This window comes from Struthio camelus, chromosome 19, assembly GCF_040807025.1.
Source record: "Struthio camelus isolate bStrCam1 chromosome 19, bStrCam1.hap1, whole genome shotgun sequence".
In the NCBI taxonomy this organism is placed as follows: Eukaryota; Metazoa; Chordata; class Aves; order Struthioniformes; family Struthionidae; genus Struthio; species Struthio camelus.
Genome location: NC_090960.1, coordinates 5,509,510 through 5,533,642, shown reverse-complemented (window position 1 = coordinate 5,533,642; position 24,133 = coordinate 5,509,510). Strand labels below are relative to the sequence as shown.

General features: G+C 39.3%; 2 protein-coding genes across 3 annotated transcripts; one reads left to right on the top strand and one right to left on the bottom strand.

Moving 5' to 3' along the window:
• Nucleotides 1-3,785: 3,785 nt before the first annotated feature.
• Nucleotides 3,786-9,674, bottom strand: C19H17orf67 (chromosome 19 C17orf67 homolog). Of its 2 annotated transcripts, XR_011135457.1 has the most exons (5): nt 9,544-9,674; nt 8,742-8,842; nt 6,034-6,173; nt 4,038-4,350; nt 3,792-3,996 (listed from the first exon to the last, which is right to left on the bottom strand). XR_011135457.1 is itself a non-coding variant. In XM_009678925.2 (4 exons), the coding sequence occupies exons 1-3, from the start codon at nt 9,596-9,598 to the stop codon at nt 6,057-6,059; spliced, it is 273 nt and encodes a 90-aa protein (XP_009677220.1). In that variant the 5' UTR covers nt 9,599-9,674; the 3' UTR covers nt 3,786-4,350; nt 6,034-6,056. The 2 variants fall into 2 exon arrangements, 1 of the variants encoding a protein (XP_009677220.1); XM_009678925.2 differs by having other exon boundaries at nt 3,786-4,350.
• A 677-nt stretch (nt 9,675-10,351) lies between these two features.
• Nucleotides 10,352-23,758, top strand: DGKE (diacylglycerol kinase epsilon). Its single transcript, XM_009679048.2, has 11 exons — nt 10,352-10,903; nt 11,701-11,860; nt 13,309-13,428; nt 14,397-14,540; nt 16,519-16,676; nt 16,982-17,033; nt 17,184-17,297; nt 18,090-18,161; nt 18,719-18,846; nt 19,583-19,694; nt 20,007-23,758. The coding sequence occupies exons 1-11, from the start codon at nt 10,458-10,460 to the stop codon at nt 20,196-20,198; spliced, it is 1,698 nt and encodes a 565-aa protein (XP_009677343.2). The 5' UTR covers nt 10,352-10,457; the 3' UTR covers nt 20,199-23,758.
• Nucleotides 23,759-24,133: the final 375 nt, after the last annotated feature.

Below are 24,133 nucleotides of genomic sequence, written 5' to 3'. Positions count from 1 at the left end.
ATATGTTTCTCTATGCATTATTTAATTGCAGGTTGTCTGATGAATTTGCTTTGTTTTACTCATGTGTGTTCCCTTTTCACAAATACTTTAGAGAAACAGCGCTGTCCTCATGAATAAAAGAGCATACTCACCTGTTTGGCCTCCATGAGAAGCAGGTGAATACTAGATCGTCTAAACTACAAATGGGTAAATTCCATTTACTTGCATTTTCCATTACCTTCACTACTTTAAAAGTGGAATTCAAATAAAGTAAGTCATTGACCTGCTTTCAGTGACACTGCTGGAAATTCCAATCTTCGTAAGTAAGTCCTTCTAGCACATGTTCTCCTGGAAGGTAATGTAGCTTACTAGAAACAGACAATTAGTTAAATTGCCAAATTGCTTAGTTACAATAGTATAACTACTTCTTCCACTATTTATCTGGCTTTGATCAAATCTTTTAATCTTGGCTTTGCCAAGGAAGTTGATGCTTGTGAAAATTCCAGCGTTTGTCTTTTTTCCTCCAGTTATTGCATGTTTAAATTAAAGTTGATATTATTAATCTACCCTGTTCATAGAGGGGTACTATGTTTCAGGCCCAAGGCACAGACAACCCTCTCAGTACAGGTTTGTACAGCACCTATTCTTCCAAGATATTAAAGATAATAAATATTATAAGATAATGGCAAGCCACAAAAAGTGATGCTTTTACCATGTAGTTAGTCTGCACCTTACAGTTTAGGGATGCTGAAGATAGCTCAAATGGGATCCATTCTGAGAGGGAAGAATTTCTGCAGACACACAAAATCTTTTCTTAGGAGCTGTATTTGAATGATGGACAGTAAAAAGCCTCAAGCTGCTGCAGTTTGCTGTGTAGAAACTTTCAAACGTTTCTTTCTGGCATAACTGAGCACACACACATAACTAGAACCTCAGTAACATCCATTTTCATAGCAATCTTGGATCCAAAGGGGGAAAAAACAGCCATTGTCTAAAGCTCTTTTTTTTTTTTCTTTTTAAAGGTAACTTTATTTCAATGAGCTTATCGGAGCATTTTAAGAAAAGGGAGTGAAATTGCGAGGGGGAGCAGGAGGGATGTAGGGAGCATATTTTGAGAGGACAATCAAAATTGCCACTGGGCGCTGTGATGCAATTTATATGCAGAAACAGTGGCATCTAGTGGACAAGTTACTTCATTCGCAGATACGTATAGCCGCTGCTCAGGGCCTCCTTCCAATTTCACCTAAGAAGAGACAAAGTGTTATCAATCAGACATACTGAATATAAAGCAAGTCAGACAACGATAAAAGCTAGTGATATGTTTATCTCTGTCCTAAACGAAAGATTTTCACAGATGAAAGTCTGTTGTAATCCTTTTCTGTAAAAGCATTTGGAAATCAACTGTTTTGCCAACTTTCCCATCGTCAGTATGCAACTTTCTGAACACTTGTTCTTCCTGTATTAATTATATTTAAGCCCTCGCATGGCTTTAATATGCAAATTCTAGTTACTTAGTGTCACAGAGATTATCATAAATCTGTACCCAGTAGGGAGGCCAGTGGTTTGCATGCATGTATAAAAGTCTAGCTTTTTTCACCAAGATTTTAGACATAGGCAAAAATAAACCTCCAATTAATCCTTGCACACACTTATTTAGTTCAATTTTGGATGATTTCAAGCACAGAGAAGCTTTCAAAGAAAGGTCCATGTAGAGGAATAGAATAAAAACACAGTGGAGCACCCACACTGAAAGGCTTTAGAAAAAAGCTTAATTATAGAATTTCCGTGGATACAACTAAGGATGTTTATGCAGTATTAATCTTTTGAGTAAATTGATGTAAGAGTTTTTCACTGCTGAGTCGTTGTAAATGCTCGAGCGAATTGCATTCACACCTGACCCTAAGATCCTGCTCTTCCATAAGACCATTGGATTATATGTAAAACACTATGTATTTTGTGGACATACAGAAATAACATATAATAAGCAGGATGAGGGGTTGCAACATCTGTAGCAATAGTCTAGGGTGGTCTTTTGCCTTCCTTCTCCCTTTAAGTTGCAGTGTTTGCTAGTGCTGGACAAGCTTCGGAAAGCGTGCGGTGATGTGGCTGCCTTCATCTTCTTTGGCCACTTCTCCAGGTAGAGCAAAGTAAACAGTTCCTCTGTTTACCTGCAGGACCTAAATTAATTTATATGAGTGGAGTACTTGGCTTCTTAAATCTAGTGGAAGAGCTGGATGTCTGGAAACATCTTGACTGTGTTCTTCGTCCTCACAGGTCTACGGAGGCATTGACGTGCCTCAATCTAGTTTTCTCTGTCTTTACCCTCATGATTTTCTGTTCTCTTTTTCTGTATATTTTCTCCCCCCTTATTCTTTATGTTTCAAACTTTCCTATATAGTGTATGCTAGTTTTCTCATCTCAACAGAGGAGATACTTCAGTGATCAGTTCCACCATAGAACAGGAGTGTAGATACTTGTGAGGGAGTTTACTTTTGTAGAGAAGCTTAAATGTTGCAATTCTAGAAAGGCTAGTGATGTTTTTGGTTTGAAGCTGAGTGCAAACATGGGTTGGCTCTTCAGCCTTTTGGCTAGATAAAACAGCCTGAGACAAACGTGGGCTAAAGGATATTAACACTATACAAAAAATTGTTTTCCTGTTACAAAGTGGGAGGGAGCGTGGAACAGGGACCTGTAAGTACTTCACCTTTCTGTTATTTTTCTCCTTGCAAACTAGAGATAATAATTCTTAACCTTTCTTTGGTTTGGAGATACCTAGGATACCTTCCTAATGTGGAAAAGGAAGCTTAAAAAGAATAAACCACCTCTACTCCCTGTGTTTGCATCAGCATTAGCTCAGTGTCACTGTGGTAGACCTAAAAGCTACTGGTTTACCTTACTAGTTATCTAGCTCATGAGTGAATATAACTAGGTGGGAGTTCTATTATTTCAGTGAAGTACTTCAACCCACTTTCACTGGATGAAACTAGGCATAACTGGGATTGGCATGAATTTTTTTTGCTGAGTAAGAGAGACCAGAGCCAAGATTTCCCTTAATGACTTTAACGTCAATGGAGATATGCAAATGGAGATCTATGTGGCACAGAGTATTATGAATGAAGCACACAATAGCACCCTGATCACATTTTTTTTACACTCCCAGATTTAATCTGTGATTTCATCTTGACAGTAGTGGAAGGTAAACCTTTGATGCTTTGAGATTTAAATTATTTCCTTGGAGTCATCTAGGAAAGCTCTTACTGGAAATAAAACATACTAGGACTGTTGATCTATTTCAGCCTACCAAATGCTCTCTTACTGCAGTAGCTACCTTATGTATCTTCATAAAATTGTTTTTTATTTTGCTACCTGTCATCAGGTTTGTAGTGCGACTGCAGTGGTGAACTCTGAAAGTTACTTTGGTCTGTCCATAACAAATTCTATTGCAATTACAAATCATATCAGTCATGCAAGACCCATCAAGACCTTTCTCATGTTGTTTTGCAGATACCATATATTTCTCATCTGACTTTACAAGCAATTCCGTTCCAAGGCATAAGTTATAAAGGCTCACTGGCAGGAAAGGGGTGGCTGGATACATGTGGCTGAGCTGGCAGAATTATAAAGGAAAAAGAGAAGTTGTGCAAAGAAACCACAAAACAATTAGATTGCACCTTCTTCCTTCCCCGCTGCTGATTCTAGTAAGACCTCTAATGTATCCTTAGGACTCTGCAATACTGAGCCTCGCTTAGAGTGATTTTGATCAGCACCTAGTGTGGTAGTCCAGGGTAACAAAATCAGCTGAAAATGGGTTTGAGTCAAGCATTTATTATGAAATAATATATGAAATACTCATCAGGCAATTCAGCATAGATTAGTGTTGCATAAATGTTATGTCTGCTAATTAAGGTTTCCTCCAAAGTCCAGAAGGGTGGCACTTTCTTCATGTTTACATTCTCCAATTTTCTACAGTCCTTCCCTTAAAAGCTCCTTTTGCTTCATGTAGTCTAAAGCTGTACCCTTAAAAAGCTCCTTTGGCTTCATGTAGTCTAAAGCTGTACCCTTAAAAAGCATATCCTAATGCTTTTAGAATCACTGACTGGTGATTTATTCTTGCCCATATCTCAGATCTTAGGGGAAACCTGTGATTTTTTTTATTCATGCATGCAATCGTTATTTTCTTCTCTACAGGTAGAAAATGCTTGGTGGTGTATAACACATCTAGCCATTTATGGTTGAAAGCTTTGCTAAATCACTAGGACTGCACTGTATTGCAAAAAGGTTCAAATCTACAACTAGCGCATAACCAATGCAGGAGTCGTCTTGTCCACCTTAACACAAAGTACGTATCCTCTTAAATGCACGTGAAGAGATCTGCAGAAAAAATGGAAAATATAGTTAAAACACATAGATACATTGGCCATATTAATCACGTACGAAGGGCTTCAAATCATTTAAGCACTTCTCTAACATTAATTCTTCACAATAGCCTGTGAGCGGGGTCGGACTGAGCCAGCTTTCAACTGTGTCTCAGCTGGAAGATTTTTTGAAAACTGCCAACTTACTTACCTCCTAGGGCTAAGTTTGGGAATTTTATGTTTTTGTTTTTAAATAAGTTTCAGACCTTCCACCTACTGTGGATTAGCATAGCTCTATTGAAGTCTGTCCCAATATCCACATTTTCAAAATTATTCTGATACATACAGGTACAGATAGATGCCCATCAGGATCTTAAGCAGATTAACTTTCTGGCTTTCAAATCAGATCAGTCCTGACAGGCAGTATCTCTATATTCTAGTGCTTACATTTTTTTTTTTCGAAAATATGGGCCAAATCTTCAGTTTTGGTGTCACAAACTTAACTATGAGATTGTGAATAGAGTGTAAAATAATGTACTAATATATTGTTCAGTCTTCAAAGACAGTCAGGACCAATGGGAAAAGGTAGGTTAAGCCTGAATATAATCCCTGCTGAATGTTAAGCAGGTGACTAATAGTGATAATTCAAACTTATCCCAGCTGAAAATATCTTACCTGTTTAGAAACTGTTAAAAAAAAAAAAAGCCTAACCTGTTAAAAGAATATACAGATGTGCATGTATCTTCTCTTTTAGCATCACAGATGGCTACTGGGTAATCAGAAGAGTTTAAGAGGATCGATACTTATATTTCACAAACCTATGCCTGCCTTATTCCCAAAACATCTGTTTCTAAATGTAGTGATGAGCTGATGTAACTGCATGCAAAACCACAGGGCAAAAAAAGGATGACCATATCACAAACCTAGCGTACATGATGTACTATTGGGATGTGTCATTTTGTCACAGATTGGCTTGTGCATAGTGCCTGGTTTCTGGGCTGTGCTTTGAAGTATATTTTCGCATTGAACTCTAGCTCTAGCATGCGTATGAAAAACAGAGGCAATAAAGCAAATGATGCTCTCTGTTGCACTGATGTTGAAAATCATGAACAGAACTAACAACCCATGAAAGCACTATGGATATGCTCTATGTCAATGTTTACTCTACCAACACGTGTACTAAATAGTGAATTCCATTTAAAAAAACCAGCAGCTAGCAAACTGTTACAGCTGCGAGAATGTAGAACAAGCTCAACTCCTAGCGGAATCAGACTGTATCTGAGCTATCTTAAGGATGACGACTATGAGTTTAATCCTGCTGCAGTCCCAGTGAGAGCTGAGTGAACAAGTACAAACAGATGAGTTGGAAAAGGAGCACGAGCACACGGGAAAGAAACAGGAGCAATTTCAAGCAGCATTAATAATAATGTTCTACAGCAACCAACTTATACCCTTATAGCAGAGGAATGTATAACCAAATGTTTCATTAGCACGAGCAGAGCTACAGTGATGCAGCTGATGCCTAAAACACTTATGTCCCCTGCCATTGCTCTGTTCTGTTGTCAGACACCTTTTCAGCCCCAGATGCTTCTTCCAGCCTCTGGTGCTTCTCTCCTTTTCCAGTTTGTGGCTCTGTCTTTTATTAGGAAGGAAGAAACGTGTAAAAAAAAAAAAAATATATATATATATATATGTATACCAATTATGCGGTAAGTAAATCCACTAGATTGGATGGACTAAATCCCTGTTGCAGTGTGGGAAGCAATGTGGATTTAACCAGTGTTCAAGGAATTGTTCTTCTGATCTCTGCTCCAAGCGCTGGAGGTAAAGCATATGCTCCTATTTAAAGAAAAGGAAACGTCATTTAATTATGTAAACATTCAAGTCTGATGTCAGCCCAATGAACCAGTAGAATTTTACAGCTTACATAAAACGACTGAATTTACCCCTGAAAATTATTAAGATGAATGAAATGGGGCTGCCAGTCAGTTTACCCAAACCTCAGCGATGTTAGCAATATTTAAAGAATGACACCAATAAGCAAGTCAGCCCATCCTCCATTTCTTCTCTTCCCTGAAGGGTTACTGAGAATCCCCAGGTAGTAAAACAATCTCCTCAGATGCTATAGGAATGGATAAGTGCTTAGTTTTCTCATTTTCTGCCCCCCAGAACAGGAGTTAACGTTCCTCCCTGTAGAACTTGCTAGTGCTGCTCTTTGAGCTGACCAGAGGTTCGCTGGACAGCAGCATTAGTGTCCTGCCTCTCACTGTGCTCTCTCTTCCTCACAGCCCAAGGACTTCCTCCCTCGCTGAGACTGCATTATGAACCTGCAGAAAACAGGATTATGTGATTGAGCTGATGCCACGTGACGAAAAGGGGGGTCTTGGTCAAAGTAAGATTAAAATATGTTGATAACATAAATGACATTTTTAAAATAATAAAAGATGGCTCCCCTTGCTGTCTGTAGCTGAACAGGCTTTTTGATTCGAACTGCACGGTAGAAGTCAAACAGTGTCACAAAGAACTACAAATTAAATTCCCCAGCCCAGCATGATCTGGCCTAGTTCAAATAGCTTTTGCTTAAAATAGATGCACAGAGGTAGGTTTATCCCAGCATTAATTTCATCCTGCTGCAAAGAATCCACACAAAATCAGTTTTCTTTCCTGTGCCTGTGGCAGGACTGTGCACAGGGATACAGCAGGCATGCCCCTTTATTTGGAAGGGAAAATCCCCACGTTCCATGTGCGGAGCATATGAAAACCTACTGAAAACCTTGACATTTATTGAACTATCAAGTACTCTTGTGGTTGGGTTTTCCCACAGAAAGCCAGTTTTGTCATATAAAAAAGAATAGGTTGGAATTTCTCCTCTAAAAAGAGTCACAACAAAGTATTTACTACTAATCCTAGTAGTATGGAAAGTGGCCAGGACAGAGCAGCGGAGGTCAGGAATCAAATACTTCTCTAGCAGTAGCTCATTTTACTCCCCACCTGTATGCTTGTAACTTCCTATAGTACAGGATTTAACTCAGTCCAGCTTCTCTACTGTTGTAAATATGTTTAACATATTTACTACATAAAGTATCATATAATCATGGCTGTATATTCTTGGTGGTATATTGAGTATAACCATGGATGGGAACTCTACTGCTCATCTGCAGAAACTTTACAAGGCTCATTTCACAACAGCTTAGAAAGCAACCTCATCCTGAACATTGTGGTTAACAGCGAGGTCTATGCCTACTGTTTTTTGGCTCTGTTTTACAGTCTTAATTGTACAAGGTTGTTAACAAGCATGGTGTAATATTCTTGTGACAGCTTTGATTTGTTGTGGCCATTCACAGCTGACAAAGGAGAAGTGTGTACATCAGAAGTGGTGTACGGTCAGCCACCCGCAACTGCCAGGTGGATTCTTTTTGGCTGGTATACAATAACCATTGGAAAGGGAAAACTACTAGCTGTCTCTGCAAGCCTGGCACACATCGAGTTCAATCCTGCAAGGTACGTAGCGCTCTTAACGTCTCATGCAGTTCAGAAGAGTTCAGCACCTTGCTAAACTGAGCCCCTTACGTTCATCACACTTGCACAATCTATTGTGTGTTTTCTGGCTTCTGTGGTTTTAGCCTCTTCAGACCCATGTAATTTTAGCATAGTTTATTTACTTTGGAAAGAAACACGCAGTAATTTTAAAATACCTTAAGTAGCTCTTGAGAAGTGCAGAATTATATGTTACATCTTGTCAAAGTAAGGAAAATAGAAGGCTCCTAACTTCTTTTGCTTTTTCTTTTGTTGTAATGAGGTTTAGAAATCAATAAATGTAAATATTAAATACAAAACCAATGCTATTGTATTACGTTAGCAATGCAAAACGTGTGCAATATCATACAAACCATCCTTTCTGTAGCATTTACAAAAAAGTGAATGAAAGAAAGTGATTTTAAAAGCTAGTTGAGAAGTACCTCAATCTCCACACTGACCACTGACACCTGCATCTCCTGTCTGCCTTGAGTGCAGAATGTACTGCAAGCAGAAGACCATTTCCTGTTATTTTAATTTTTTCAGGAACAACCCAATGAACTCCACGTTTCTACAAATGAAAAGGCACTTTCTTCTCAATAATTTAACCTGCTTTTTTGAACTGTGATACATTTAGAGGATAAATAATTTCACATTCTGCAAGCGTACATTTCCTGAGCAATATTCAGCATTTACAGAATGCTACTTAACAGTCATTGAAGAATGCAAAGGGGTTTAAAAATATTTCACAGAAGAACTCAACTGCTTAAAAGGCTGATATTTGTAACTAATTGCACCAGCTGTTTGGATTTACATTTATAGAAATCTACTATTAAGCACAAACAAAACTTTTTTACTTAATTTGCTTTCAAAATAAATATCATAAATCACCCTCATTGGCTCATCAGGGAAACCAGCTTTTCTTTGTCTGTCTTCACGACGAGTTCTCAGAACCTGTTTGGCTTCTTTTTCACTCAAAATTGGTGATGTGTCTAAAGGTGGAGAAGCAGAGATTAAATAGGAAATTACTGAAAAGTTAATGTTTTATCTTTCAGATGAAAATGAAATGTCTCCAAAGCTGATTTTTGTCTATCTACAAACTGTTCTTTCATTACAGCCCCTTCCCAGGGGATATCGCATTCCAGGAGATATGAGCGGAATTTTAAACCATTTTTATACTTGTGCTTTCTATAGTGTAGTTCTGCCAGGATGAAACAAACCCAACACATTAATGTTACTGTCTAAAATAAGAAAATATATCAGCACCATTTAACCACTGATATTAGTAACTCTTCCCTTTCTTTGTTCTTTTCTGTGTTGCTTTACTTTTTAAGATGATGTTCTGAAGTAACGAGTTAGACTTTTGTTACAATATTGTATTGAATATCTAACTACTGGGGTCTGGGTAAAATAGTATTTAAATTGTAAGCTCATAAAATAAGACGCTTTTGTTTTGCAATAAATGACTACCGTGTGGTAATGCAGAGAGTAAAATATCTAATGCAATAGCATGATTGTTAAAAATCAAATCATGGAAATCCTGCAATATAATATCATATTTGGTTCTTTATACAGTTAAGTGTTAAAAATTAAATGCAAAGATATTAAATACAAGATTAAAAGACCTGTATGATGATAATATGCTCTCCAGCTCTACATACATAAGCAGATTTGCGTTTATATAAACTCCTACCTGTAAAAACAGTCAGGAGGACCAAAATGAAGATAAACACAAGTAACTGCTTCATTTTGATTCTGCTTTCTCTCAAGCCTGTCCCAAACTGAGTAACGCTGCCCGAGGCATGAGCCTACTTGAAGTAGCTACGTCAGTCACAAGTGTTTGTTTATGCTTTAAACTAATTTGACTTTTAGCATGATTCTGGAGACATCTGGCCCCGAGCTCCGAAGGCGGCTGCGCTCTGCCCAGACATTCCCAGCATAGCTCCGCTCCTGAGGGAAGGAAAGAGCAGGCTGTGTTTCCACCTCAGGTGTCACAGCTCCTCCGGCTTCTTTTTTTTTTCCCCCCCCCCCCAAAGTTTGTGAAAATTAAACACATCACCTCGCGCTTAGCAAAGCGAGCCGCCTACGATAAGTGACTTTAAAAAACAAGCAAACAAACAAAAGGCAGCTGCCCGCTCCCGCACGTTAATTTCAGCGGGGCCTCCGCTAAGCGGCGCCCAGCGCAGCAGCAGGTGTTCACCTGGTCTCACTCCAGCAAAGCCGAAGGGCACACGCGTTTTACTCCCCCGCGGGCTGGGCCCCGAGCGAGGCAGGCGTTGACACAGCCCCCTTCGCCTCTGGCGCCAGTCGGCGACAAACCGCCAGTCGGCGACAAACCGCCAACGGCCCGCGCCCCGCCCCGCCCCCCGCCGGTCTCCTAGCAACCGCCGCTTCCGCTTCCGCAGCGCGTCCCGCCGGCAGCCGCATGGCGGCCTGAGGGGAGGCGGCGTCGCCCGCCCGGGCTGACCGGGAGCGCTGCCGCCGCCACGGCCAGGCCCGAGCGCGGGCGCGGGCGAAGAGGCGCGCAGCCGCCATGGGGGTGAAGAGCCGCTCGGCGACGCCGCCCGGCGGCTGCTGGCGCTAGGGAGCCCCGCGGGCCGGGCCGGGATGGAGAGGCCGGCGAGCGGCGGCGGCGGCGGCGGCGGGGAGTGGCGCCTGGCGCTGTGGACGCTGTGCTCGGTGCTGCTGCCGGTGCTGATCACGCTGTGGTGCAGCCTGCAGCGGGCCCGGCGGCAGCTGCTCATCCGCGACATCTTCCGCAGCAGCAAGCACGACTGGCGCTACACGGACCTCTTCGGGCAGCCCTCGTACTGCTGCGTGTGCGGGCAGGCCGTGCTGCGCGGCGCCTTCTGCCGCTGCTGCGGGCGGCGGGCCGGCGAGGGCTGCCTCAAGCGGGCCGAGCGCCGCTTCCCCTGCAAGGAGACGGTGGCGCGGGGCGGCCGGGCGCCCGCGGCCACGCCGCACCACTGGATCCGCGGCAACGTGCCGCTCTGCAGCCACTGCCGCGTGTGCCGGCAGCAGTGCGGCACGCAGCCCAAGCTCTGCGACTACAGGTACGGCGCCGGGGGGGGAAGGGGGAAGGTGCCCCTGCGCTCACTGTCTGCGCTGCATAGCAAGTATCATTGCTACCCTGGTTTTGTGCTGGATTAAGCAGAAGGACTCCAAAAATAGTTTTCACAGATGCTTAAGCCAAGGCTTTGGAGGGGAAAATGAGGATTAGCGTTCTGCAGAAGCTGGCAGTAGGTATTATAGTATTTCCTCTTGTTCTAGTCCCTTTTCCAGGACAGCTTTTGGAATAGGTTAAAAAGCTGAGCAGTTGTGCATAACAAAATCCTGTCAGCCTGCGCATACTATGGCACCCTTTAGCTTTCAAGCTTAAAAGGATGGGATTGATCTTAACATTAATCAGTTTTATTAATAAACATTTCCTTTTGTTAGTAACACTTTAAATAATTAAACTGAACTCTAGTGTCTTACCTGTGCTCTTTAAGGATGAATATGAGTTCTGTTTCTCATACAGGTTTCCGGTGTAGTGGTGTTTGATACAACACAAGAGGATATTTATGGCAACCATTTCTTAAAATTAGAACTAACTTAAAACTCTGTGAATTGTTTATATAGAATTCAGATAAGTTTCTAGACTTGAATAATTTGATCTTGTCCTTATGATTACCTGTAGCCAATACATGCATTCTCTGAAAGTTTATATGAATGTGGTTTTTTTGTAATATGCTTGAAATACTCATAAAGGTGCAAGTAAGCATAAGTACTTCTCACAAAGTTAGTCCATCTAAAATAGATAAGCAACATAGTGAGCCAGTTGCTTGAGCTCTTCATTTCTTTTTTCCAGATGTGTATGGTGTCAGCATACTGTACATGACGAATGCATGCAGAATTCTCTAAAGAATGAGGAGTGTACGTTTGGAGAGTTCAGAGACTTAATTATTCCACCGTACTACTTATCCGCTGTTAACCAGATGCGTAAAGAGAAAAGAACCGATTATGAAAAGGTAACCATCTACTGCTTCTGGTTTTTATAGTACATAAAAACAGACAGCAAAACTGGAACTAAATATGTTGTCAGGCTGAACTAAGTATCTTGTCAGGATGACTATATGCTGAATGTTCCAATGTGTGTTGAACACATTGTGTTTATTTGAAGGTGTTTGTCATATTATTAACATCATGGTCGAAGCCGAACATGCACTTGGATTTTGTTGTTCCAAAACAGCACTGAGGTTTGGGTGCCTTATTTCCTTAGGTATTCCATGTATATCTTTCTGTTGTTGAGTAGTCCTTTTTTACTTTCTGTTTTATGGTCACCTCAGTACTGCGTGCCGCAGGGATTTAATCTTATGTCATCTGCCTGTAGATAAATGCACTGGTGGGTATGCGTGTACATAATATTTTACTAGAGAAGTCCTAGAAGGCCAAGTAGGTGATTAAAAATAAGTCTGTTAAAGAATAAAATTCCAGTGCTTTAAAAAAATGTATTTTTAAAGAGCTATAGCTGTCAATCAAAAACATGGTATTTGAACTGAAACATAGCGTGTGTCATGGCAGCCATACTTTCTGAAGTACAGTATTATGTTGTGACTGGAGAAGCTTACTGTCTGGAAAGCAATGCCTATAAAGATTTTAGAAAAACAATTTAATATGAGCTCCCCAGTGTGACAGAAAGTTAACATGGTGAAGGTATAATGGAATGGTTTTGCAAAGGGTGGAGCAGGTAGGGAATTCTTGAATTATTTTAATTGTATATGGAGTTGATAAGGTCTGTGGATGCTAGAGTACGCCTTGGATGCAGAGATGATAAGCTGGTAAAGTAATAACGTCACATGGCAACGTAGCCATTCATGTGTAAGGTGTTTCCTGCAGAACCATTGTAGCAATGCAGTGCTCTTCCAGGTGTTCCAGAAGTGTTTGTTAATTTTGGGTAATAGAGACAAAATAGAGCCCTCTGAAAGAGGGACTGTAAGCTTATTTTTAAAAAGTCAATAATAGCAATAGAGAATACGTTTTGGTTTTTTTTTAAATATCCTAAATCAACCTTTCAGCTTATTTGTGGTTTGGATTTTTAAGCCTCAATTAACTTAGACTTAAAACAGTCATCTGTCAAGGTGCTTTTCAAGAATTATTGTTCAGAATGCATCGGGAAGAGTTAGCTAGCAAAACAATCCATGCAAAACAGCAGCTGTTTAAATGGGTATTTAGTGTTTTGAACTTTTCTACTTCTTTGTAACATCATGGTATCTGTTTTCCTAAGTACTGTAGAAACAGAAATCTTCAACTTTGAATGCTGCTGATTGAATTCAATGTAAAAAAGTCCTCTTAGTTGTGTGTCAAAGTATTTGTTTCTGTTTTTACTGTTACAAACTAATCAGCTTCCTCATTGTTTCTGCTTTAAACATTTTCACTCGTGCAGTATTTGTGTGACTTAATTGTTATCTTTTTGCAGATAGTACCTTACTGCAGAAAACACTGGATCCCAATAATCATACTGGCTAATACTCGTAGTGGGAACAACATGGGTGAAACCTTACTAGGAGAGTTTAAAATTCTACTGAACCCTGTTCAGGTAATTATGGCAGAAAGCCACTAAAGTGTTTTGTTTTGTTTTGTTTTGTTTTAAAAAAAAGCTGAAATTAAACTCCAACATAATTTTGCTTGCATAATGGCAATAGAATCTTTTGGAAGATTAGTAAAGGAAACAAATTCATGGAGCTCTTTCTTTTAGAAAGTACAGATTTATAAGGAGAAACTAAAAATGCAGTGGCCTTCCCCCCCCCCACCCCAAGAAGTTTGATACAGTTCTACTAATACTGGTGCAGCTTTCTATTTATAGTAGTCTGCGCATTAGCTGCTTTAATAAGGATCTTACTCTTGAAATACTGAACAATTTTTAAAAACAAAATATTTAGACCTTTAATTTGAAACTTGCATTTGTTTTAAATCCTTAATTTACTTGTGAAAATGGCAGTATTTACAGTTGTAGCTTTGTATTGTTTCTCTCCTCTTAAGCTTCCCCTGGGAAGGCACAGGATGTTGACATAAGGCAGTTGTTCCTTCGCTTTCCGGACTGCACCTTGATGCTCTTCCTTTGAAGTTTGAAACACAGCCTTATAATGCAGACTAATAGAAATCGCTCTGTGTTTGTTTTAAATGCATCCCAATAGGGCTTTGAAGAATAAACCTCTTTGTATCCTGAATGCTTAAAAAAGAACAAAAAAAAAAAAACCTTTTATATGAGGTCCTTCATCTTTACAAAATTCATTGTAGTGTTACTAGATACAGACTTTTCTTAGAACTTAAGTCTGCTTGATATTATCAATGTTATTTATTCCTGATGAAGCAGCTGGAATTATTTTGTGGATTTGGGAGATTGAATCTTGCTCATAAAAGTCAAGACTGCTCGTTTACTAATGTACTATCATAAATGAAAAATGTCCGCTTTGCATCAGAATGAACTTCTTGAAATTACTTGTCTGTGAGGCAAATTGAGTCATGTTCTCTGAACTTAGACCTGCTCATTTTCCTGTATTCTAGGTTTTTGATCTAAGCAAAATTGCACCTGCTAAAGCACTCCAGCTTTGTACCTTGCTGCCTTGCAATGCTGTCAGGGTCCTTGTCTGTGGTGGGGATGGCACAGTGGGCTGGGTCCTGGATGCAATTGATGAAATGAAGATAAAGGTATTGTATTTAATTTAAAAGCATTTCTTGTGGTGAAGTGAGTTTTGTGGCTGCTGAAGTGCTAAGCCCTAATCTCTTACCTGAATTTATTATCATGTCAAAGAATAAGTCCATAGAAAATTAATCACAACTCATATTGGTGGGGAGGGGGGAAACCATTTTGTTATGAAGCCCTGTAGTTCAGGAAAAACATAAAAGCTTTGGATTTTAAATGTTTACTTACAGCTGTTCTTTTCTGTAGAATGAGAGAAGAACAATCTTTAGAACACTTTTATGCGTTGTTTTTTCCCTTTTCCTCTAAAGGGATATTTATTTTGCAATAAATAACGCTACTAATAATGGCTATACTGCTCTGACTGCTTACTTCTCCCAAAGCCTTCAGTCTTCTCTAATAACCTCCGAACATTTGCTGGCTATCGTGATTATAGTGCCAGTGCATGAATGAGCGTACTTATTGGCTTCTGCTATTTATTTCGTCTTTTAATGATTCTCAGTCTGCAGCATCGCCTGTTAACAGTGAGTGAAGGAAGAAAAACATGCTGCGTGTTTACTGTTGATTTGAAATAGACTATATCCCAATTTATGGGATATTAGTAAGGACTTCTGAGAAAATTCAGAATGAAGAATAATTAGTAGGGCTCTTGTACTTTGTCTAATGAGCTCTCTTTCCCTGCTGGTTAAAGGAAGAAAGCAAGTCTTCTTACAACAGTGTTAATTTTCTTCCAGTTTCAGCCATGAGTCAGGCCAATTGCTCCATCTTTACTAGCAATTTTTTTTTTTGCTGCTTTCCTGCTAATCCGTGAAACGTTCTACTGAAGGCCAGCATTACAGCTGAATACATAATTGAGCTGAACTTCTTTGAGAATGTTTTTTGTGCTAAAAAAGTAGAAGTACAACAAGGTATAACTATAAAGTTTAACGAATATGAATACTTGGTTTCTTGGGCTTGGATGCTTGATATGTTGACCTCTAGAGCCAATACTGTTGATGCAATCTGGGTTCTTACTTGCTTCCAGGTATTCAAATTATAGTCTTTTAAGCTTCTGAAATCTGGTTGTCGGCACTAGAATTACATAAATATTGTTAGGATTATCAGCCAAACCTTTTTATCACTGGCAATAGATTCTTCACTCCTTTTGCTTATCTTGACTCTCAACTCCAGGTTGCCTGGCTAATATATCTTGTTGAAAAATAGTAGCCATAGTGTCAGTTTTTCTTCAAGTCCTTTTCACAGCTGAACTTCAAAGACCATAGCAGTTGGAAATAACTGTGCACGCTCTTGTAGTAAAGAGAAAGCAAAGACCTTTGAGGTGGCTGTTTTGAGTCTGGCTGTGTCATTTGCTCTGTGATCTGCAGAGGTGATTATCTGCTGCTGCATTTGTTGATCTGTGGGTATGCAGCATCTCTGAAACTTAGATGCTGACTTTTCTTCTTTGAGTCTGCGAATTTCTCTCCATGGCTAAATACTGCAGTATTATGTGCCTCTGTTCTTTAGGCCTAACCTTACTCCATCTTTTAAGAGCCTTTTCACATGCCATGGCCTTGTGCGTTCTTTGTCTTTTCTAGCATTTATATCGCTTCCCCAGGGGGACGTGCTGTAATAGTAACTAGTAACTGCAGCAAATCAGCAACCCAGGAAATGGAATGAGAAGTTCAGGCTTCCAATCCAGCTCCAAAGCATCATTGTTTTGAGGGATGATCTGTTCAGCATTAATAATGCATTGGTTCCACATTGGAAACATGTATGTTCTTTTCTCTCCGCAGTGACTTAAGATTCCCTTCCTTTGTGTTATCCCTACCATAAGTACTTAGATGTGCCATCTGCTGTGCTATTGCTGCCAGCTGTATCACTCTGCAATACGCAAGAAGATTAATGCGCCCAAGATTAATGGCATTTTTCTAACCTGAATGTTTGGGGATAAAACGGAGGAAACGAACACTGAAAGAGGAGCTAATATTCAGTGTTTCTGTATCTTAGGGGCAAGAACGCTACATTCCACAAGTTGCAATCTTACCTCTGGGAACAGGCAACGACCTGTCTAACACACTGGGCTGGGGTGCAGGTTATGCTGGAGAAGTCCCTGTAGAACAAATCTTACGAAATGTCATGGAGGCAGATGGAATCAAGCTAGACAGGTAAGTAACAGTGAAAAGATAGGTTCTGTAGAACCAAATATTACTATACCAGTAATAATGGGAGAAATAAAGTTGATACCCAGTTACAGCAATGTGTATAAAGAAACACAAATGCTGCTGGACTAGGGAGCTGTGGAATAACTGAGGTTCAAAATTACTCTTCATGCAGTTGTTCCAGTGTTCAACTCTTTCATTACTAACTAAATCTGAATGTTGTGACTTCATTCCACTGTAGGTATGGGATTCTTAACTGCAGATTTGATACTATCTGTCATGTGTCTGAATAATGGCTTTTGTTTTTTCAGATGGAAGGTTCAGGTAACAAACAAGGGATACTACAATTTAAGGAAACCAAAGGTATGGTTGGAAGTTACAAGTATGGTTTCTGTTTAATACCTGTGTGGGTGTACTTTTCTGTTTATCTACTTCTGATAAAACAGCTAATCCTTTTTAAATCCTGATAATACGAAATTTAATATGATCTTAACTAAAACTTCTGTCTAACAGGTGTTCACAATGAACAACTACTTTTCTATAGGGCCCGATGCTCTCATGGCTTTAAATTTCCATGCTCATCGTGAGAAGACTCCCTCTCTGTTTTCCAGCAGAATTATTAATAAGGTATGTTTGGAATTTTCCACTTGCAGTTGTTGACTTAAAGCTATTTTTTGGAAATGTTCTGCATTATTTTTTTCCTGCATGGTATGCTAGAAGCTCTTCCAATTAAGCCTTAGAGTTTCGTCCTAACTGCTCTGTTGGATTTTCAGCCTTTAGACCCTTTTGTCAAGAAGTGCGTTAATTGGAAACAGAATACATGTCTTTGGATATTAATAAACTGCAGTGATCTGTTGTCTTTGCACACTACTCTGTTGACCCGCCATTACACTGTGGGGATTTTTTTTGTTTTTATTTTGTTTTTTCCCCCCCTCCCTTTTGTTAGCCCCAAGTTTCAGTGTGGAATATGTACTCTGATGTCACGTAGTGATATATTGCTTTATTCCACTATTTTCTTTCAGCCCATTTTAGAAAAGTTTGAACTCTTTTTTCTTAGAGGATTTTATGGATTAAACGTGTTTCCAGCCTGTTTCCAAGTGTTTTGACTTGCCTCTGCTTGCTAGCTTGTTTACAGTTATGCTTTCATTTGTTCAATTTTTGTTTAGAGCTTCATATTTGCTTTGAAACTTAATGGGTTAGGGACATTGCCCATTTCCTTTTAAAAGGGAAGAAAACAAGGTTCTTAGGGGAGTTGTAGCCTAGTTCGTTAAGAGAACTTACTTGAATAATATGCAAATATTTTATGCTACGTATGAATTTTAAATAAGGCTCGCAGAACCGTTTCTTTACGTGAGTATTTTAAATAATCTTACGTACTGTTATCTTTTTCTAACACTGCTTTCCATTCTTTTTTTATAGGCTGTTTACTTTTTCTATGGAACCAAAGACTGCTTAGTACAAGAATGTAAAGATCTCAACAAAAAGGTTGAGGTAACTTGTTTTTTTAACTTGCCCATTTATTCTCTGGACAATTAAAGGAATGTATAAACTCTCCCAGTGAAAGGAAAGGGGAAGAGCTTTGCAGTTTGTCTACCACATAATGCCTGTGTATAGGATGGCTCTGGACCTGCTGGAGGATTTTTGATGTTCCGGGCTCCTTGGCTATCTGCAACTTACTGCATAGAATTCATGCCTCTGAACTTAAGATTCCTAAATTATTCTGTGGCTTTAACTCAGGTCTCTGAGTTCAAATACTGTTGTTCAGATGAAATTTGTCTTAGCAGCAGGAACTTTTAAGTGAGAGTTCTTTTTTTCTGTTCTTTAGTAACAGAACTTGATGGTTATAGCTCAGTGTATCTTGTTGCGAAGTCAGAAGTTTTTTTTTTTAATTATGCAAAGAAAACATTCTATTGTATGTGGCCAGTTTTGCTCAGAGGTGTATTTTTATTTCTACTTAAGTGAAGCCCTAATAAGTGCATAAAGATAACAACTGGCTGAAGTATGAATTTGATCTGCAGTAGCTAACTTCTGTTGTGTGTCTTCTAAAGCTAGAGTTGGATGGTGAGAGAATCGAGTTGCCCAACTTGGAAGGCATCATTGTCCTGAATATTGGATACTGGGGAGGTGGCTGTAGACTCTGGGAAGGAATGGGTGATGAACCTTATCCCTTGGCAAGGTATACAATGCATCAGCATTTTTTTTTTTTATTTAGAGGTGTTCTTGTAGTGTAAAGAATTCCCTCCAGCAGGCTTTGCTTATGTGACCAGTCCCATATGAAAATCAGAAGGATTTCTCGTGAGTAGGTTATCTTTAGTTGTTATTTTCTTCACGTTAGAGACTCGGCCTTCAAAAAATAGAAAGTATGTCTATTTTAGGATAGAAAAGAACATGTCTTAATAGAGGTTAAAGTTTAAAAAAAAAAAAAAAATTGACTTCCATGCTGAGTAAGTTGGCTAAAGCTATACTAATGAGGTAAATTGGACACATTGGTTCTTCCCTCGTGTGATTTCCTTCTTCAGAAGCCATGTATATGAATATATTTCACGGTACTATTACGTTGCTTATGATGAGGCTGTTTCTAAAAAGATCTGGGCAAGATTCTTTACCAAAATCTAAAAGAAACCTAGTAGATGAGAAAAATCTTCCTGTAGCTGAACTACTTAAAAAGACAGAAAAGCAATTGTAAGGTCATAGAAGAGAAATCTGCTGAAGGCTTTAAATAGTGTAGATGCACAGTATGACTTGGAAAGCCCACGTTCATAGTTGCCAGAGGCAAGGAGGGTGTAGCAGCGAACAACGTTTATGTTCACTATAATATAATAATAGTGATAAAAGGACTATGTAGTATTTGAATGTGTACTTAGGAGCTGATGAGCATCATTAGGAAAAGCATCTCCTTTCTTAATTCACAGGCATGATGATGGACTGCTGGAAGTTGTTGGAGTTTACGGTTCTTTCCACTGTGCCCAGATTCAGGTGAAACTAGCAAATCCTGTTCGTCTAGGACAGGCACATACAGTGAGGGTAAGTGGTATATGTTTTTTCAACACACAGGATGCAATTTCAAGTGCTTAGCTGTCGGTTCATGTCTTTGTTCTAAAGATGTAGTTTGCAGTTGAGCTGGATGTTTCTCTTGCTTGGTGAAAGTTAATTTTATCTTAATTTTCAATCCTCTGTTGCTGTGCTTTGTGACCTATGAGTACAATTAATTATATACTAAGATTCTTCCTGGCAAGGCTGAAACCTTGCAGCATCGGTACACCTTAGATGTAGAAGATACCTTCAGAGCTGCTTTGACTTGCTATGATTTTTGTGTGTTCTTCTGTTTAATACTAGCTGATCTTGAAGAGTTCAAAGATGCCAATGCAGGTGGATGGAGAACCATGGGCTCAGGGGCCCTGCACTGTTACCATAACTCATAAGACACATGCACTGATGTTGTATCACTCTGGTGAACAAACAGATGACGACGCTTCCAGCGTGTCTGAGCAAGAGCACGTGAGAGAGCAGACAGATGAAGATGTGTAGGTTTTGCCAAACTTAATGTAATACAGTGATTAAACTAAAGCTTGCTTCAGAAACACTGAGAAGATTTAATCCAGATTAAGGTTTATGCTGTAAGGTTCATGCTTGTGAACAAACTAAGGTTGAGGAAAAAGCCATGCTTTCACATTCATGAAAACTTTAACAGCTGAATTACTGCAATTATTTTGCCTTTTGGATTGGTGGTGCCCAGCCCTTCCAGGTGGAGGAGTTAGTTACTCCGATGGCAGGAGAGGGACAGATACTGCAGCTCTTCCTTACTGTGCTGTCAGACTTCGGCACATGCACAGTACAGTGTGCAAAAGGCTCGATTATTCCTGGGAAGGCAAGGAAGTGGGAGTTCAGCCTGCTTCCACCTGCCCTTTTTCCCAGGAGCAGCTGCAGAACAGAGAAGCAGACCAAGTAGGATGTGGTCTGATTTTTCTGACAAAAGCTTGCTCCTGGCTGCCATCTTTTCTTGGGAGTGGAGATATGCTTTTCTGAGCACTTGCTTGGGCAGTACGTATCTGGTAGGCTTGACTGGAAGAGTGGAAGATCTGGGGGACTTCTGGAAAGGTGGTAAGCAAGGAAGATGCTTTTAGAAAAAAGGCTTCTGGAAATGGTCTGTTAGCCAGTGACTCTTTCAATGGCTGTGTAGGGTGTAGAGGAGAGTACTCCTGAGGTCCTGAATACCCAAGATACAGCATCAAAATAATTCTACCGTAACTTGCACTGAACGGTCCTATGGCTAACTGCTCTAATTAAGTGAGGAATTAATTCTAGGTTTTTAGAAATAAGCAGCATGTCCTAGTTCTTGGGTAGGCTTTTTGGAGGAGAGACCATGGACAAGGGAGCTATCTTTTTAGTTGTATATAGCAGAGCTTTAAGAAATTATGACAATTGGCAATGTTTTTAATAGGCTGTTAAAGATCTTGCTTGATAATTAGCTGAAAATGATCAGTAGCGAGTTAGTGTGTTAACCATGTCAGTTGTAAGTGTAGAGGTTGAGAGCTGAGCTTGCAGTGGTTATCAGGTTCTAGCCTTCATGTGTGTAACTTGATTTTGGAAAAAAAAAAACACAGAAACACTTGTTTTCTGATTGGCTCTTAAGAGGTGGAAGGTACCTTGTTGGACCTGCATTTGTATTTCCCATATATTTATATGGCCACAAAAAAAGTTGACAGCCTGTATTGATAGTAAACATTAACGCATACAAGAGTACACACAACTGTCAATCTGATGTATCTGAAGCTTCTCAGGTTAAAAGCTTCTCAGGTGAAAACGTCTTCATGATCAACAGAACAAAGTATCTGCTTCCTTTTTTCCTTATAGGTATTTAAGCCTGCAGCAGCTGAGAGCTGTGAGTTACAGTTTAAATTTTGTCACTAAGTAATTCATTTAAGCCCAGTTGATTTATTGAAGGCAATCTCCAAGTAGGAAGTGGATTTGTGCTGGATGTATATTGCATAAGCTAAGAATAGAAAGAGAATTTGAGGGACCTTGATCTGAACATTGAGTATTGCTTCTCTTTTTCAAAACTCTCCATTTTTCCTTTTGTTTTCTGTATGCTAACTGAAAACGATACCATTGGGTAAAGTAGGCTGTGTTTCTAGGTTTTGTAAAATAAAACGGTTTTACAACAATCTATAAAACAAAAAAGTTTGCATTAGCAGTAAATGAACTATTTATATTTTAAAATAATAACTTATTGAAGCCTTGACAAAGTCAATATTTTTGAAACCTTCCGTTGTAATCCTCCTTGGAGAGCATTTTTAACTCAATGGTATTGTTCTAGAAAGTGTATGTGCTAGATCTTAAATACTACTGCTTATCAGTGAATTTATAGATGTCGCTAAATGTGATTAGAGTGTAATGCAATGTAAAGCAGAAGCCATTTGTAAATTCCATGTTTATTAGCCTTATACACCTCACTTTTATTTTTTAATATGTAAATATGAAGAACATGAATGGTTAAATATATATATATATAAAAGTATTTAAAATTCCCCAAAACACACAATGTTAGATAAATCCATTATCCTAGTTCTTTTTTTAGTTATGAAGAATGAATTTGCATTGACTTTAAAAATCTTACTAGTTGGAAGTTATTTATTTTTATTTGACTAACTTATAAACATCAACATCCTAAAAAAATATTTAAGTTTTATGCTGTGGTTCTCAAACTATTGTTTACAAACAAATTACAAAGCTCTGGAAAAGCAGGGTATGTATTATGATAAGCAGTATTTTCTCAAGAGAAATGACAGTACTGGCTGCTTGATCTAAATTATTCATAATAGAGTTTGAAGAGCTACCTAAAGTTGATCAGATAATTATTCAAGCAGTTAAAGGCTCTTATATGAAACAGTTCCAAAACTGGATATAAAACTGTTGCAAAACTTCAGTCTTTGTGCTCCCAGGATCTGAGGAAAAAAAATTAATTGGCAAGAGTTTGAGAAGCCTCCCTTTCTTTACAGTGAGTGAGACAACTTCTCCACTTCTATTTTGCCTGGGTGGGTTAACACCCGGGTACTGTATTTGCGCAGGCTGGATCCTCCCACTTATTGCAGCTTGCTAGGAATCCTGTCCTAAGTGTGTGAAATAGTCTTTGGAAAACCTAAATCCATTGTTAGCTCTGCAGAAGCATAAGAGAATGAGAAGTGAAAGTAACATCTAGTTGGGCACTGGGCTCTTTGGGAGAAATGCCTGTAAATGGCCTTATTGGTATTGGACAGGCCACCCCCTTCTTGCATGTGGTAAGAAGGCTGTGTTTCATAAAATGCATTTGTTGCAATCACTAAGAGACTAAGTAGCAAACTTAGCCGTTTTAGGCATGAAAAGTCTCTGGTAAAATTATATTTATGGTATGGAGAATATTCTACAAAGTTGAAGTGTCCAGTTCCCAATCAGACATGGGGCCAGGCATCCTTCTGCTGTAACTATATGTAGTTATCCTATGTATGACAAACGTTTTTTTAAACATTAACGTTAGCGCTAGAATTTGGGAAGTCTTGCTGTTTCCAGCACTCCGTCCTTTGATTTAAATGTGTTCTCCTTTCCAGTGTGTTGCACAATGAGTTAGTCGGTTTTGAATTACTCTCGTGGAATGGTTCAGTTGTAGTCCATCTGCAGGGAATAAATGTCAGCAATGGGATCCCGGATTCTAACGCTAATGTGAATGAAGTGGTAAAGCACTTCTCTAGTTTGTAAAATAGTTGTAGCTGCTTGTTGTCATGTGTGCGTGGTGGATGTGAAACTTACATGCTTTTTTAATGTTGTTGGTAGAAGGCATAAAGCATCAGTTCAAATTGCTACTGTATAGTTTTACCTCAAAACTGAGATTGGAAACCTAAAATTACTGCAGTGCCCTCTCTATCCAGAGGAGGGTACTCTTGGGCTGAACTTCATATCCTGTGCTGAAGGATTCTCCTTTGCCCTCTTACTGAGTCATGTTAGAAAAAAGGTGAAAGGGGTGTTTCAGAAAGACAAATAATGGTTAGTTTTAGGTTCTCACAGGCTTCATATAGCGCAACTTCATGTAAAATGTGTAGAGTGACTGTTGCTGTAAAAAAAAAAAAAAAAAAAAAATTTGTTAAGCGCTCAAGTGAATTCACAAAGTTTATCTTGCCATTTTATTGCAGAATACACTAGTTTACCTGAAGCTTGATCAGATTCTGATAACTTCCTTTGCTCTATGTTCTGAGTCCTGTGAAATGCACTTCAGAGAACTTAAACTTGCATGGAAAGTCTTTTCTGAGAGTGAGCTTGCCTTGCTCAAACCTGGTTGGTTTACACATGCATGTTGAGAGAGAGAGTGTGTGTGTGTGTCTCTGTATGCATACAGCCTTTTGTCATAGGCTTTGTTTTGCCTGGTTTTTCACTGTGAGCAATTCATAGCTGGGTTAAAGAAGCTATTTTAGATGCGCTGCGTTTGGGATTTT

Coding starts and splice junctions, on each gene's coding strand:
- DGKE (XM_009679048.2), top strand. CDS start 10,458: ATGGAGAGGCCGGCGAGCGGCGGCGGCGGCGGCGGCGGGGAGTGGCGC. Junction 10,904..11,700: donor CCCAAGCTCTGCGACTACAG/GTACGGCGCCGG, acceptor TCTTTTTTCCAG/ATGTGTATGGTGTCAGCATA. Junction 14,541..16,518: donor TTGATGAAATGAAGATAAAG/GTATTGTATTTA, acceptor TCTGTATCTTAG/GGGCAAGAACGCTACATTCC.
- C19H17orf67 (XM_009678925.2), bottom strand. CDS start 9,598: ATGAAGCAGTTACTTGTGTTTATCTTCATTTTGGTCCTCCTGACTGTT. Junction 8,843..9,543: donor CCTCCTGACTGTTTTTACAG/GTAGGAGTTTAT, acceptor CTCCACCTTTAG/ACACATCACCAATTTTGAGT. Junction 6,174..8,741: donor TCCCTGATGAGCCAATGAGG/GTGATTTATGAT, acceptor TTCTTTAAATAG/GAGCATATGCTTTACCTCCA.